This window comes from Corapipo altera, unplaced genomic scaffold, assembly GCF_003945725.1.
Source record: "Corapipo altera isolate COAL_440 unplaced genomic scaffold, ASM394572v1 23b, whole genome shotgun sequence".
Taxonomy (NCBI): Eukaryota; Metazoa; Chordata; class Aves; order Passeriformes; family Pipridae; genus Corapipo; species Corapipo altera.
This window is the reverse complement of record NW_020884885.1, coordinates 1,477,168-1,494,964: the sequence shown is the minus strand read 5'-3', so window position 1 is coordinate 1,494,964 and position 17,797 is coordinate 1,477,168. Positions and strand designations below refer to the sequence as shown.

At 33.4% G+C, this 17,797-nt stretch overlaps 1 protein-coding gene across 2 annotated transcripts in view; it reads left to right on the top strand.

The window, feature by feature from the left end:
• FMN1 (formin 1) overlaps positions 1 to 17,797 on the top strand; it is a 128,573-nt gene that overhangs the window by 100,033 nt on the left and 10,743 nt on the right. For both annotated transcript variants that reach the window (XM_027642216.1, XM_027642215.1), the window contains 2 exons: positions 11,817 to 11,868; positions 14,976 to 15,125. In XM_027642216.1, the coding sequence (XP_027498017.1) occupies positions 11,817 to 11,868; positions 14,976 to 15,125 (202 nt within the window). The remainder of the gene's footprint in view (positions 1 to 11,816; positions 11,869 to 14,975; positions 15,126 to 17,797) is intronic.

The window sequence follows — 17,797 nt, the reverse complement described above, 5'->3', positions numbered from 1 at the left end:
CTGCAACTTCTGTGATATCTTTGAGCCTAAATACTTCAGATGCCAGGACAAGATATTTAAAAATGTACCTTTGTCCTGCAAAGAGCCTTTACAGTGCTGCTTTTGAGCACCCTGACAGAGGTGGAGAAATCAGTAGTTTTATATCTCTTAAGAGATGTATGTATGAAATTTATTGGAACAGTACTTCTTTCATAGCATGTAAATCAATTGAAACTTAGCATCAAGATTTTTCAACCATCTAAGCCTTGTCCCAAGTCAGCTGTTTTGAAAGTGTCTAAAAAATATTTCTTGAAGGACTTCTTTTAAGCTTCCGAACAGCGTATTTTAGGATATAACTGTTGGTACAAAGCATGCGTATGAAGTCTTTCATCTTGGGAATGTCTTACAGTCTGGAAGTTCCTTCCACAGTGTTGCCATCTCTGGAACAGAATGAGGTATTATAGAGGATCGTGGTGCCCTAGGACAGGCAGGGATACCTGACTAAACTCAACAGTGTAGCTCTGTGGCCAAGCAGAAATCTTTAAACTGAAAGAGTATAATGCTAAGAGGAAAAAAATGCTCTATAAAATGTGTTTGGTTTGAATGTCTATGGAGCTATCAGTACAGTTTCCAGTAACTGTTTACAATGCGATTCCTTAATTTCTGTTTTACACAAAGGGCCTGATCCAGCATTGAGTTGCATAGGAGTTGGATAAAGCATATATATGTTAAAGATTTTTAAGCTTTACACATCAGGGATTCTTTCCTTAAATGTAATTGAGCAGTTTGTAGGACAGAGAATCCTCAGGTTTAGTTAGGAGAGCTGATTCTATGAATTCTATTTGAAATAATGGTAGGGGAACTTTGACTTTCCTGCCTTTTTATTCCAGTCATTTTTCACTGTGCCATAATTTTATATTGGTTTGGGTTTTGTGAGAATGAAGTAAATTTTCTCAGTATTTAAAATTTCTTTTCAAATTTCAAAATAATTTCAATAATTTTATGGTATTTCCAAACATTTTTTAAAATAAGTTGTTCTAATAAATATTTGATGTAAAGAATATTCTTCAGTTGTAGTTGCAGATGAACCAAATTCCAAAGTATATTATTACTTTCACCTGCATATGATTTTTTAAGTTGATTCAAGACTTTCCTGTTCTAATAGAGAAAAAAAATAAGAGGAATCAAGCTCATTATGACTATTTTATTACAGCATAATGAATTGAAATGCAAATGATTTGTGTTAATTATATTTCTCAGAAATAGGTTTTGTGGTTTTTAATGGATAATATCGATTCAAAATGGTAGTCAAATAAAACTTCAGCTATGACTGCATTATATTTAACTCTTCTACTAATGGGAAAATTGAAATTTCCTTTTGCGCAGATCCACTAATATTATTCATTAAAAGCCATTTCCAAGAGATAGGAGGTACCTCTTAAACAATAAGGTAATAATAAAGCCCTAGAGGTTCAGTGAGCAGAAAGTCTGCAGTAACGGGCTTAGCTGCTGCACTCACATTCCCTGGTCCTATTATCTAGTACTCATATCCTCTTCTCTCCTTTTGTATGAGGATAAATGTGAACATTGTAAATGCTTAAATCTACTGTGGGAAGAAAATTCCAGATCCTCCCAGGATAGCATTCAACAGAAAATAAGCAAGCTGTAAAACACTAAAATAGATCAGGTAGATGCAGTAATAACTCTTGTTGTTTTCCTACTCTTAAATCAAGCTAATGTGAATTTTTTTTTCTTTTGTGTACACTCTCATTTCTCTCATCATGGTAGTATCTGAGTGCTTTCAATGAATGAATTAAGTGACCTGAATAATGTGTCACACATGCTTCATTTTTCCTGTCATACTTCCCGCATAAGGAGAATAGTAGGATTCTTATTTAGAAATTGAGAGATCCTTTCTTTCAAATATATTCTTCTATGTGTTTATCACAAAGAAGGCAAGCTCGGGAAAAAATCCTTGCTTTGTATTTGTATGCATTTTGGTGTTTCTTGTAAAAACATCAATTAAAAGAATCTGAACAAAATACTCTTTAATGTTAATATCCTGTGTTTTATTTGTGGCAAGATGGAGAAATATTGCAGGTCAAGGTTTGCATCTATTTTTCCAAATTTTTTTTTCGTTTTATTTCAGATTACAGGCCTTCCAAACTAGTAGGTAGATAAATTTTCCTGTTTAAGTCAAGGTTGTAGAAAAACTTTGAGTTAAAAACAAAAATTAATTACATTGGAAGTATGAAATAATTAGACAAATACTTATGATTTTGTAGAGGAAATTACAACATTTTTGTTTGGGAAAGTATTGAGCCTATATTATAAGTATTTTTAACTATTTATCATAACTATTTGTGTAGAATGTATGTAGTCCAACAGAAGTGATTTTTCTATTGTTGTATTCTCCAAGTAGAAGCTAAATCATGCATGCTTTTTCATAGAGGCATTCGTGATTTTTGAGCAATATATTTTCTTTATTTTTGTAGTTGTTTCTTGTTTAATTCTAGCTATTTGAATTTCATATTTCTTAGGCTCAATCTTAGGGTTTCTTACTAAATATTAATCTTTATAAATAGTAATTTTATTGGTTAAAAATATAGAGTTTTATTGGAAGATTTTTTCTTTCTTGTTTAAGGCATACAACTTTTTTCTTAAACAAGATCCTGCTAGGTGTTCTTCAAATTCACTTTTGATTCAGGTTTGAAGAAGACTAAATCAATGAACTTCAGAGGCCCAATTGTATCAGGTTCAGTGATATTAATAGATAAATGTGGAAAAGTTTGCTGTAGATCATCTTATAATCGATCTGTAGTTTTATAAGAAATTTTCTAAAGAAGGACTGTTCATTTGGCACATTTCGCATCACTAAAATGAAGTTATGGATGCTAAAAAAAGGTAGGCAAAGTCTACCTTAATATTTCACCTTACTTTTATATGTGAATATCTGATATCAATACTTAGATTTGATTTTCCTTTTGATTTTCTTTACCCTTATGTATGGGTATTTGTGTATTTGAGAACCAGATTCCGCTTGAAGTTCTCCTCCCCCATCCTGTCTATATGGATGAACAAAAAGAGGAAGGTGACTGTCATAGTTCCAAGCAGCACATTTTTAGAAGGTCAGAATTATTAAATTCATTCTAAATAATGTAGTTTTTCTGTTCATGCTTTTTATTGACAGTCTTTGTTTCTTAAAGAACCTTCATTGCTTTTTTTTTTATTTAAACAGAAAAGTAGCAAAGAAACAGATGTGTCCCATATAAAATATGCAATAAATCTTGTCTCACAAATTCTTTGCTCTGAACTTTCTGACAGAAACTGTCAAATATCCACTTTAATTCTAGTATAAAATGTTCACTTTGTGTCATGGCGCCAACCACCATATGCTGAAATAAAGTCAGTAACCAGCAATAAAAAAAGGCAACATACACACCTTTGAAACAGTACAAGCAATCAACAGTGAGAAAGGTCTATATAAATCTATGGAGAATTAATCTCAGCTTTGCCACTATCCTGCTGGGCATTTACAATGAGACTTTGCTCCCGACCACCAGAATTGGCTTACTTTGCAGGAGGAGCGTATCCTAATGAGGGGAAAATGTAGGTAAAACAAAGCAGCAGCTTTTAACCCCCCACCCCCATGCTTTCGATCACCTAGAAGAGCATATCCTAGTGAGTTCAACCTTTGGGGCCACTACACATCAAGCATTTCTGTACTTTAGCTGATCATGTGAAACCAATCTTGACTGAGCTCAATCAGCAGAAATTGCTTGAGCTTCATAAATCACTGTTATCATTCCACAGGCGGAGGTATTGCTATGGATTTTTTCTCCTAAAAGTTTTCAGGCCACAAATTTCACAAGCTTTTCTGAAATTATTTTAATTATATTTGTATAATTATCTACCAGCTTATCTGTTGGTTCACCATCAAATTAATTTTTTAAAATAATATTCTTTTGGTTTTGAGACCTCCTGCTTCTTATTGGTTTTTAATAATTATTCAACTATTTAAAAATATTGTCCTTGGTATAAAAGCATGTCAATCCTTAAAGTTTCTACTTCTGCTTACAAAAGGAAATTGTAGTTACAGATAATCTAGTTTTCCCAGACACAGAACAGATTTGACCTTATTATGTTTGAAAGGATTAGAATTAATTTTTCAGTTCCATAAACTGTTTAGATACATTTAGTCAAAGATTAATCTTGGAATTAGACCACAACATTATAGGAGTTTATTAGTAAGTAAGTAGAATTAGAATATATTTCTGTAGTGTTGAAGTACTAGTAGGCTTTAAAAAATATTTATTATGTGGAACACTGAGTGTGGGAGAATGAGGGATTAATAGCTTGATTACATTTTAACAGAATGCAGTTTCAAATAATTTAATTGTAATAAATTGAAAAATGTAATGCTAAGTCTTGTTTTGTAATTAGTACCTCCAGAACACAGGAAAGTAAGCCTAATGTTAGTCCTAATTTTGATGAAAAAATTAACATTTTGAATGGAAACCAATTGAAAAATAGCTTTAATTTAAAAATCTGCTCTCACAAAATACAATAAAATTGTACTAAAAAAAATTATATTTTAAGAAATGTAGGACTTTATGAAAAATAACTTTTTTTTCTTCATAGTTAGTTTTAATGTTCTCTAAAATAACCTTCAACACTTTTTCTGGCACATTTATAGACAGCATTATCACTTCTAAAAGAAAACATGATTTCCTAGGTTGTTTTATTACCTCTGATAATAAACACTTTCTTGAATGTGTTGCTTGAGCATGTTCTGCTGGTGTTGTGTCTCTCTGTGTGTGTACAAATGTCTACAATTCATTATGGTTTCGTAACATTAAAAATACTAAATCTGATATTTCACAATTTCTGTATGGTAAATGTTAATTAATTAGTCCTTGACCCATACCTAAGATATAGGTTGACAACTTACATTCCTTGTAACTTGTGGGAAGCTTGCTGGTTAAGCGGCTTTCCAAGACTGCACAAACACTCTGTACTATAGAATCATTTGTACATTTTCATCATTGGATTGGGTTCTTAGTTTAAAAAAAAAATTTGCACCATTGCAGAGGAAAGTAAACTGTTTCAGGGAGGGATGATTAAGACCTCATGGCAGCAAGTGTTCTGAAGACTATTTTGAAAGGATTTAAGATGTCTATACCAGTATTTAAACCATCTAAAAAAAAGTTGTGTAGCCAGGTTCCATGTTAAAATGTGCTTTTTTCTAATTTAATGCCTAGGTGAAAGAAATAAGGCTTATGTGATTACACAGTCTGTTGATTGTTCCCCTGCTAATAATTTTTAATGCATTGGCCAATTTTGACCAAATGTGACAGGGTTAGAGATCCTAAGATATTAAGCTCTTAAAATCTCAATAAAAATATGTGGCTAAATAGACAAGAGTGACCCTATTAGCCTTCCAGGGAGGGAAAGGCTGTATCAGGAACTCAACCCTTAATTAAACATTAATGAATCCATCTGGGAACCAACTCTGAAACACAGATCTACAGTAGACCAAGTTTCATTGATTCCATTGCTCCCAGACCTTCTTTTTTGTCTGATAGCATAGAAGAAAGATCTCTTCATGGGCATGGGATCATTTGTTTTGGGGATTTTTTGCCTTCTAATATACTGTAATAGAAAATTATGTTAGTCATACAATCAGATATTTACATATAATTTCCAGGGTGTCTGTTGAATTCCCTGAGTTCATAAAGCCTACCAATTAGAAGTTAGTAAGTAGCTAAAAACAGTTTATCAAGTAATACATATTATAAGTTACTAGGAAGCTGTATATAGAACACTTAAGCTTTCTAATGTTTCTGAAATATAAAACATTTATAAGACAAAAAAGCTCCTGCATGAGAATAATGGACTGTAGCCACATGAAGTAATTTACAGTCGTATGGTTTTTTCAGATTTGAAATTTAATACAGTACAACAAAACCCAAAATGAAACAGAAAATGTTTTCTACTATATGTATTCTCTCACTTGCTATGTTTGTATAGGAAGTCTTCTAAGTAATAAGAATTCCATTGTTCAAAACAAAATTAAAAGTAACATTACGTCTCAAAATATAGGGTTGTATTACAAGTAACTCATATAAGAATGTAGAAATAGGAGAAAATTAAGCTTTTATGTACAGTTCTAGACAGATAGATGTTTCTTGAATATATCTCTTCCTAGATCAGGATACACAACTCCTCTAGGATTTTTGAAACATCGTAATTGGCAAAATACTTCAGACTATTCATTTTGGGATTTTACATTCTTTTGCATTCTTATGAGTATTTTCATGAGTACTTGTTTATTTGCACTTGAAATTTGTTAATTTGTTTAAAAGATGCTATTAATTTTATTTCCATTCCTTTAAAATTCACATTTCAAGAAAGCAGATTCTGGCAGTGTCAGGTGTTGGAATGTATTTCATGTATTATATCATACAGATTATTCATTTATAACGTTTACAATGTATTCTCTTCATGGCCTTTTATGCAGAGCCCTGTCTTTTTCTAGACAGTCAGATAACAGTAAGAGTAAAGAAATTAAATGGATGCTGGTGATTATTATGAACACTTCGTATGAATTGCTAGTTACATGCTGTTGGCATTGCTGTCATCCGCTAAACAATAAAGCCTCAATGCGTTGAAAACTACAGATTGTTTTTTCCACTTTGCATAGTGCCTGATTAAACAGGGTTATTAAAAAGTTTCCCTTGCATGAAAATTATACTTGAGAGTGGAGATGCATTTAGTATACTTTTAGCCATAAAGTGTTCTGGGTTCAGCTTCTGATACCCAAATATAGCATCAGTGATAATATCCAAGAGATTTGGATCTCTGTTATTAAATGGTAGTATGTCTTTATGCTTTAAAAAGAGTGAGAAAATAAGGTCTGTTGTTGTTTGTTCTCCTTACTTGGCAAAGTCATAGAATGTGACTTTGTCACTTTGGAAAATGATAACCCAGCTGAACCTCTCTGTAGATATACTCTTCTTCCTCAGCCCTTGATTAGGGCGTTAGTATGTTTCTAGGATGAGTTTCATGTTTTGACTACCTTTCAACATGCCTACCTAAGAGGTTTTAGTCTTGACTAGTAAGGAATGTGGGCTCTCTAGAAGTGTCCTAATAACCTTTTGTCACTGTTTTAGCAGTCTCTGTCCAAGCTTTAAAAAGTTACAAAAGGAATGGCATTAGCAGTTTTGGTTTGGTTTGTTGTTGGTTGGTTTTGTCTATGTTTTATCCTAGATTCTGTCTTAATCTTAACTGGTTGGTTGGAAGACATGAGTCAGAAACAGCATATTTCCTTCCTTGAGGCAAAACCAAAAAAATCAAATATCTTGTTTTAGGGTTTTTCCGATGCAGAAAACTCTATAATTTACCTGTCTCTAAAAGTTCATGAAGCATGTACTCAACCTTGGAATATAAGCTAAGAGTTCCATTGTCTCCATCCTGATTGCTACTTGTCTAGGTTTTCTTGTAATTTTGAAGATTATCATTGCTCCAAAATGCTTAGAAAATTTATAAAACTTTATGCATCAGATCTTTCAATTCTGAAAATAATAAGATACTGAAAAATAAAAAAAAAAAAAAGGTGCAATGGATACAACTAGATCAGTACACTTGTGTGAATTATCCTTCTTATATGCATTCCTATATTTAAGGTCAGAGAGAAATACCAGAAAGTTTATCCATCAGAATCAATGAGTATTCTCACTAGAGGGACAGAAGTAACAGATTTTTGTGAAGTTGGGAGTACCCAAGAAAGAGTTTTTCTTTCTTCATTTTCCCCTCTTAGTGCATCATCATTCTGTGCTTGCCTCTGTTAGTTACTGACCTTCTCCAATTTTCAGTCTGTGCTGGTGTCCACTTTTTTCTTTCCTTCATTCTTTAGGGAACTATTTCATAGTAGCCTAATACATGAAGAGGTATTCATTTTGTTGTAACTGGAAGCTGCTGTGCATATATTAGACCTGTTAAAAATAAATATTTTCTGGTAATGTCTCATTTTCAATATAGTGTTTCACATGCTGTTCCATCCTCAGCAAGTAGAATATGTAGAAGAAATAAGCTGGTGGATTTTTTTTACCATTTTACCATTTCACTTTTAAAACTGTTACAGGGTCATGAATCTTCAAGTGCTCACTTCTCCATTTCAGTAGAAGGAAGTCTTAGAAACATCTTAGATTCATAAGGCAAATTCATAAGATCATAGTCCATTTTTTTTGCTTATTCTCTGAGCTAGATACAGACAGCAAGATGAGTAAGACTCGTGGCTGGTCTTCAGAGTCTGCAGCTGTATTACAAATAACTTCTTACAGCAAATTAGAACTGTATATTTTGTAAATACCTGTTTTCCTTTCAAAACTCTTTTCTGTAGAAAGACACAGCAGTTCTTAGTTGATCCTGACTTTCATATCTGTATTCAAAGATGTTATATTGACTAAGATTGTCTGCTTCTTGTAGGACAGGATCTGATACTTTATCAGGATATGGACTAATCCAACAGTGGAACTTATTAAGAACTTGCATTTAGATGTTAGACTAGACAGCAAACTTTACATTTGACAATTTCCTTTCATCTTCAAAACTAGTCAAGACTAATGACTTGAATGAAGACCAGACAGGAGGGTATCTCCATACCAAATGCGGCTTTGGGGAAGTATTTTTGAAGGACCCCTATGTAATCTGTATACATGTAAGGTAGTACATCTGTGGTTACATCATGAGATGTGTGTGGGGTAGGATTGGCTCAGCAGTGTGTTTGCAGTACAGATTTAAACTCTGAGTTAGATTTACTGTGAGGTGAACATCTCCACCTCTTGTTTCAAAGCTGTCTGAAGGCTCAAATATTACTTCAGTCCCTTTGTCCCTATTAAGTATTGGAGTGTATTTCATGTTGAGCTTCTTGTTTAGTTTCCTCCTAATGGAAATCAGTTTACAAGCACCAGAACTTATCTGCAAACCAAATCAATGCTCAATAAATGGGAACAGTGAGGAAATTTGCTTCAAAAGCATCCTAATTAAAAAGCTTATGCCAATCGTCACTGTATTTCAGTGTTCACTGCAGTCATGCTTTTCTCTAATACAAGAAATAGAGTGTGAAAGGAAATGTCCATTTCAAAACAAACAATATTTGCTGCACATAGTTAGGCTATAGTACTCCTGCCACAGCAAGTTTTTGGAAGCTAAAAAGCTTCTAAAAGCTTAGGCAGAGAATGAGCAAGTTCTTAGGAGGGAATCCATTGAGAATTACACTAAAATGGCATCCAGTGCAGGAAACATTTTGTATGACCTACAGAATCTCAGAGGCAGAGAACACTCAGGGGAAGGATCGTGTGTTTGTCCTGGCCCATAAATCTAACTGAGCACCTGCTTCAGTGCCTGCCAGGGTCAGGATATTAGGTTGGTTAAATCCCTGTGCCAGTCTGATATGACTGTTAATATATTCTTAACTTTAGGAAACTGAGGAAACTGAAATCAACCATGTGGCCTAATGGTGAAAGAATTACAGGATCCCACTTCTGCAAAAAGCAAATTCTGTGCAAGCAAGTGTGGTGTTGCTAGAGAAATAAAAAGAAATAAGTTCTTTCATTTATGTAATTCATTTTAATTGCCTTCAGTAATTCCACAAATTTAGATAAGACTGATATCTTGATTATGGGTCTTTGAGGACTCCTGAGGAAAATACAGTGTTTCATGGAAACATTTGCTGACAGCATGGATTGTGTTAGTTATTGCAGTTGTGAAGAGGGAGAAAAAGAGCAGGATATTACAAATTCTGAGTGGAAAATCAGTTATAAATTTCATGGAAGATTAACAAATTGCTCTGGTTTCTTGTCCTACACATTATGTAATATTTATAACTCCTATTTACTTATAATTTGTTATATAGAGTTGCCAATTCATTTTCTTAACAAATCTCAACATCTGAATTTCCAATAAATGCTTTTAAACAATTCCTAGGTGGACATTTTTACAGTTAAAAATATGAAAAATACTGTTTGTCAGAAAATAAAGTATTTCTTCCTTCCTCTTTTCCCTCTTATTGGTACATAAACACACACACTGTTATATTAATGTAAACGTTGTGTGTTCCTTCCTAAAAGCCACATAGTTGTTTTTTTTTTACTCTCTCTAACAAATTAAAACTTCTTTCCGCTATCTTTCCTTATTCTGTTCTTACAAGATCAAAAGACAGTAGGTCAGGTCTTGCCACCTAACTATATACGTATGAGCACCTTGTCCTTGTTAGTTACTGTGTTTTGTGTGCAGGGACCTGAAGATACTCAATTTCTGTTGTAGCTGGGAATGTAGTTATGTTGATAAATTTGCCCTACTGAATTTTTCATCTCCTTGACAAGCAGAAAGAAATTATTAATGTAATAATGAAGTGTGGAATTTTATACACAGTTCAGCTTATACAGTTATTTTGTATCATTATGAATCATCAGAATTCCAACCTATGTTTTCTGCTTTTAATGATATAAAATGAAAGACCTGTCAAATAATGAATTAAGTTTAGTAGGTTAACTTTGGCTGAATTTTCAGGAGATTGAGATGAATGCAAACAAATCAGAACTGCCCTATCTATTTCAATTGCAGCTGTCTTGCCACCAAGGTTTGAGGTAGAAAATCTAATGTTATAGAATTAATTGCTTTCCTTGCAAAGGTCACACAACATTGTTTCTGGCTATTGCCATACTGAAATAATCTGAGTATCTCCAACACATTTGCCCAACATAGGGAAGCATATGAATTGAAATCAATTTGTTTTGTTAACAGCAAATGTGCTGAAGTAATCCATTTTTTAGTTTGTTTTTTTTTTCATTGTCATAGTACAAACCTCTTTGTCAGTAGCTTTATAATGAAATAGAGTCATTCGGCACCAATTTCTCGATGTCCTTGTCTGTGAACTCCAGTTTGTAGCTGTATTTCAACCAGCCACTCCTATAGACTGAGCAGTAAAAAGATGCACTTCTTTATCTTTCTATATAGAATTGTCTGAATTCTGTTTATATTAACTTTAGCACTTACAGAATTATTCTAATGTGGATTAGTAACAACTTTTCCACGATAGTATTGTGTTATATATGTGGTATTCTACTGCAGCCGAAGTTGCTCCACTGTATTAAGAAGACATGATCAACAAAAAACTAGTGCTTTTGCTTTGAATATCCAGCTCAGGAAACATTTTCAACAGTAGAGAATGCCTATCTTCTGAAAATCAAATCCTTTTAAGTAGTTCTTTTGAGCATTCTGTAACAGAGAGACTCAGATTCACTAACCGTATTTCATACTCTTGACTGCTTTTTCAAAAAAAGTCATGTATGTACCGTACATTTAAAGTATTTTCACTTTACAGCTTCCAGAATAAAATGTGGTAGCTATATGGAGCTGTAATTATGTTCGGTACCTGTTCAACTCCAATTGAACTTCCAATTATTTGTCCTGCAGAAACAGGTTTAAATTTGTAAATTTTGATGTACAACAATATAGAAACATACACAACTTAATGATTTTCTTTTTAAATCTGAAAGTCAGGTTTAATTATTTACTTTATATTAACACCTACCACCATATATTATAATACGGATTTTAAATTACGTATCAAATCCTATACACTTTATTGGTACATTAGAAGCATTCATTAGGTACAGGAAATAATTAAAAATTGAAAATTAGCAAGTGTTTATCACTTTTATTATATCTAGTATAGAAACTATCCAATTTTAAATGTAAGAGATCTTTAATCTCTGGGATCTCTAAAATGGTAAGGCAGTAATTTATATCTTTAAAATGTTTTTCATTGGCAGCTAAAGAAGAGCGTAAAAAAGAAGAGAGCAATTTGGAAAATGCTCAGAAATGGTAAGTTTCTTGCTAGTGTTTTCTTACAGTTTGTTTTGGTCAAAGATGTTATTTAACTTGGGAATTGTATTAAATAGGAAAAAGGATCTGTACTTCAAAGAAGTAATATGTTTTCTGAAGAACTCTTATGTAGTCTTCCAGGAAAAAGTTCAGTTGAGTTTTTATCCAAACAGTGTACTGTGTTTGAGGTTTTAATTACTATCAGCATTGAACTGAATCAGAGTTTTACAGAATACTGAAATAACTGATTAGCTACTTAATGAGGTAAAAAGGTATTTCATCATCACTGAACACTTTCATTACTTAGTATACAGCATTCAGTTGCCTAAGAAACCAGGGAAATCCTAATGTTTTCATTGTGTGAATATCTGTGCCTTACACACTTGCCAAAGGAGGCAAAATATGGACAAAAGTGAGATAAATTGATTTGTAGATGGAGGGTAAAATATCCAATAAGTTAATATTTCTAATAAATTTTGTTTACCAAATTACAGTTTTGTGAGAGTGAAGGATCTGCCTTTGCTATGGACCTGCTATAAATAAACTGGGGTAAATTAATTTTTAACTTCTTATCAATATTTTTTCTTCATGGTCACTAAAGACAGATTTGTGGTAATCTGGATTTTAATTTTACTTTTGTCAGCCCAAAGTCACTCCACCTGAGACACCTAGGTTAGTTTTCCTAGGAAGACAGGAAAAGGGAGATAAGGCACCTCCCAAATGCAGTTCATGTTTTAGGTGGACTATTTCCATTTGCTTGCAGAAGGTGCCTAAATTGCCTGAACAAGTGGGTGACATCAGCTGGGGCTCTACCTCCTAATTTCAAGGGTGGCTGACAGGCTCTACTTAGCTACAAACCTACCTTTTTGGCACAGGACTCTTTCATATTCTACTTGCTTTGTAGCCTTTCTTGAGTAGAGTAGACTCTCCAGGGTATGGAGCTGCACTTAATTTGCAGTGGACTTAGGGAATTAGTTGTCTGACACAGAGTTTCTGTTTTTTAATTCCTAACTGAATACTCAATATTTTAAATTACTGCTTTTGAAAGTTAGAAAGCAGTCCAGGAAGCCAGATTAAGCTGAGTGAAAGCAAAGCAGTACTACTGGGGGAAGGGCTGAAGAAGAAACATGAAGAGAGGATGAGAAGTGTCAGCATGAAGGCAGAGTGAGAGACAATGTGCAGGAATTCAGAATCCCACCTCTGTGTGCACCAGCTGGGATGGAGAGGGGTTCTATTAGGAAGAAGAGTGCATGATGTTACTGGGGCTGCTGTTAAATGAAGCAAACCTGAGAAGAGTTTATGGTCTTGCTATTCCTAGCTCAGCTATCCCAGTCGAGGGCTATGAACATCTGAGGAGTATTTGACACAAGTGAATGCAATGAAAATTAGATTGTCCAGTAGACATAAATGTTTTTAACCATGTAAGTATGACTGAGGTGTTTTAGTATTTTTAGGGTTTGAAATACCAAAATGGTTTACACAGATATTTAAAGTTGTATTAGTTTTATTTATTTATTTTTCTCCTCACAGTGTCACTATGAGACTCTTCAACTCTGAATATTATGGCTCATACATACTTATGTCACTGTGATTCTTTTACCATGCATCATCGATTAACTTGAAATATAGTTACATGTCTCATACAAAACCTGTGTAAGAAATGTAAAAGGCTAAGGTTATCACATATGGGGATTAAAAAAACTATTATATTAGTAGCTCACCTTGAACAATATGAGATACTCTTCAACATGGTCTAGAATCTCTTTCTATCTTTATAAAGGATAAAAAAACCCTAAACAAACCAGAGCATATTGGCTCATGTGGGTAAAATAAAAGTTTCTTTACTTTGTGAAGCAGCTGGAGTATATATTCTTTTATTTTGGGGGGATAACTTCTGTATTTTTTGATCCTTACTTGATATTCTTCAAGCCTAGCTAAAAAGCTTTAACATCAATCTGAGTCAAAAAACCTTGGCCCTAACCTTTACAATTTCATTTGAAAACATATGCAGACTATGCAAATATGAATTAAAAGAGAAATATTTGCTGAAGCTCTTTCTGTTGTTCAGGTAGCATCTGTTGAATAGGTGGGGACTCATTACAGGTCTTTAAAGTGCCTCTTATTTGTGTTACTTTCAAGATTTACACTTCCCATGTTCTAGATTTAGGACCTATTATCAACTCTAAAGAAGAATTTTACTTTCTTTTGATTAAATAAAGTTATTACTTCAAGAAAAACTAGTAGTTTTTAAATATGTTGCTAACTTTATAGCATTTTTAGTAAGTATCACCAAATCTTTCAGGATTCTTATGGCTACTTTGCAGAGAAAAGTGGTTCAACTTTTACAGTAGTGAACATACTTCTATTTATATCAGTACCTAGCCACGTGGATCATTCCATTTTATCTATACAAAGCACTACCATAAAGGTTAAAAATGCACAGTCAGTTAAAATGCTCTTGGAAATACCATCTGTAATAAAAGACTACTTTGGAAATATCCGGCCATATAGCAATCAGTAGCCACGTTGTAAAAGAAATAAAAAACCATTAAAATATTGGCAGTGTCTTTTTTTGTAGAATTAATCATTTGTTTATTGACACATGTGGAAGGAGATGATTTATTTTCAGTGAAAGTTTTGCAAACTGACTGTTGACACTGTCTGGGGCTTGTTTGTTGCTACTCACAGTTCTCCCTAAACACTAGAAGATTATTTTTAACCAAGCCTGGAGATTTTTTCCTGACTTGGCATGTGACTCTTCCATAGTCCTTCAATAAACATAAATGGGAGAATAATATCTTCATGGAGTGTTACAGAATAAAATTAAATAAATAGGTATAATATAGCATTTCCTGAAATGCAAGAAGTTAAATTTTTTGCATTATATGCCAATGATTTGCCAGTGTGACATACATCTATGATGGCTTGTGCATCTGTAAGTTATCCTCCTGGAAATGAGGTGGGTATTGGAAGGTTAGTTATGCTTAGCGTAAATTGCTGCTAAAATTTCCAAGGTTATGGGAAGTTACAGTAATTACCAGCTTTGACTACTGTTTCCCCAGTGGACTTAAGTGTTGATAGTTTTTTTTCTTCCCCCTCCCTTGTAGCTTTGAAGAAACAGTGGAATACTTTGGGATAAAGCCAAAGCCTGGCGAGAAGGAGATCACACCAAACTACGTTTTCACAGTGTGGTACGAGTTCTGCAGTGACTTCAAGACCATTTGGAAACGAGAGAGCAAAAGTATTTCCAAGGAACGGTAAGGTTCTAATAAAGTCATTAATACCATTTTAGATGTCTGGGAAACTACTGCTTCTCAAACCCAACAAATTATCCTCCTATATTTCACAGGCGTCATTGTTTTCTTTCTGATCTAATGGACATCAAGGAAAGATTATTCCCTCAGGGTGCATAGGAAAATTCACCAAAGGCATGCTGTCCCCACAAAAAGATAAACACATATAATCTGATAAATTACACTTTTGTAACCCCTTCCAATTACTAGCTAGTAAAATGAAAGGGGAGCTGTGCTAATTTATAACAGATTGCTTCTCTGTGCATTTTCATGTTGAACTAGCCTAAATGAGGCGATATTGCTGTCGCAGACAGTACAGACAAATAAAAGCGAATGCTTTTCCAGTTAATATACTGCACTTGCATCAAAGGGAAGCCCCAGAGATTCAGGCCACACTTAGCACAGTGTCGAAGCCCCACACTGAATTTACAGCACTACTTCTGACTTTCGGTGTCCTGCTGAGGACATCAAACTACTTGCCATTAGATCTCACAACAGTCTCCTGATTTTATTAGTTAAAGAATGCAAAAACCTAAACCCTTCAATTATTTTCTTGATTTTCTTAAGAAGCTTAAAATCTTTTACACAAAAAAGCAACTCTATTACAAACTCAACGTGCTCACCATATCATTTAAAAAGTCCTAGAGTGGTAATGTAGTCATGCTTTGGAAAAAAATGGAGCAGTCACTTTCAGCCTGAAATTTAAATTCAAGTGCTTATTGCAAATTAACAGAGATTTAGATAAAAATGTCTCTAAAAGTATCAGCAGAAGTTGATTTACACTTGCATTTTCCATTTTGCTCAAAGTCAGTGGGGTTTTTAGGTCCGTGTAAAGTATATTTTTTGAAGGGCAAGATGTAGAAATTATAAATTCCTGATTATCAGCCTTTTGAACATTGTTTTACAGATCTTACAGTTTTAAACACATGAAAGTTGTAGCTTTTTCTGTTGTTTATTATTAGATTGATTTTGGAACCTGAAAACTGTCAACATTTACAAAAAAATCTTTTATTTCCGTGTGTCTAGATCAATATGCAAGTTTGGTTTACATGTTAAAAAGTGTGTAAAATAAACAGTCCCTAGCACATTGCTATAGTCATGATAAAGATCATCTCAGGCATATGTTTTCTGCTGAATCATGACTGATTTTTATTCCAAAAGCAGTTAAGAGGAATAGAAATTAACTCCCCAAGGAAAAAGAAATCCAGACCATACATCCTTTCCTTTTTATGTAATTAGCATCTTGCCGATGGCATACAATGATCCCTTCAAAGAAATCTTTGTAAGTAGCCTGCTATATTTTGTGCTTTCCTGCTCAGGTGAGCTGAGAATATCTCATGCTTTAATAGTTATGTAAATACAATTTACAAATAAAAATACAGATCAAATATTTCATCAGTTTCTCTGATGGATGCCTTTATTCCTATTCAGTGTAAAGCAATATCAGTTGAATGCAGAGCAGCATTTACTATAATACTTCAAAGTGCTGACACTTTCTGGATCACATAGACTTTTTCAGAGTTTACTTCAAATTATTTTTACAAAGTTTCATTAATCTCAAAAGGACAATTCGTTGCCCTTTACATTCAAACTTTGCGTGATTCATCAAGACAATGAGCTGCTAAAATGAGGAGCCTTGTGTAATAAGTAAATTAGAATGGCAGAACTGTTTTCATCATCCTAAATTGTTTTGTTGTGTGCTACTGAAAAGAAGAACATCAGTAAATTAGATGATATCAGTAGATTAGCATGATAGAAAATTTATTTTCATCACCTGAAAATACCTTGTGAAGTCATGAACCATTTAAGGGTTCTGTTCTACAAAATATGAAAATAACAGTTGATGAACTGATGTCCAAAAAAATTTGAAAGCAAGCTAAGAGTCATTGTGCACACTGGTAACTAAAAACCTTAGAATGACAGGAATGGACAGCTGTCTTCCTTAACTGGCTAATTAATTGGATGCAGTATTCGTTGTGCATTTTTAAAGATTGCAATTTAATTACAAAAAAAGTACTGTTTATCATGAACCAATTATTTTGTTTTGAAGGAAATTTTATAGAGGAAGAATTTACAATGTAAGTCAGTATTTTCCAACTTGGGTTCTGAAACTGAGGCATTGATATCATTATGTGAACATGTTTCCAATTGGATTACCCTTCAAATTTCAGGAGGCATTGCAGAACCTCACTGTAAAATGTGTATGAATTAGCTAGTCACATATATATATATCTAAAAATTGATTTAAATGTTTACATTTATGTAGGAATGTTAAACAGCTTAATGTAAATGCACCAAGTGTTGGAAACTTTTTTTTTGTGTTCTTTTGCATCAAAATCCAGTTGTGTTTTTGACAGCTTTATAAATTAATATGTGTATGCATTCAGCTATATCAACTGCTGTTTATGGAATTTTGAGATGGTAGCTGAATTTAAGACTAAAAGAAAGGTTGGGTTTTTTGACAGGAAAACACAGCATGGTAGATTGCATGTATTTCTACTCTCACTTCTTTTTTTTAGCCTACTAATTTTATTTGCAGTGGGCATGTTTATGGATTCAGAATAAAATTTTTAAAAAGTATTTATAACAACTTAAAACCAATATACATAAATACATATATATATATATGGTTGCCT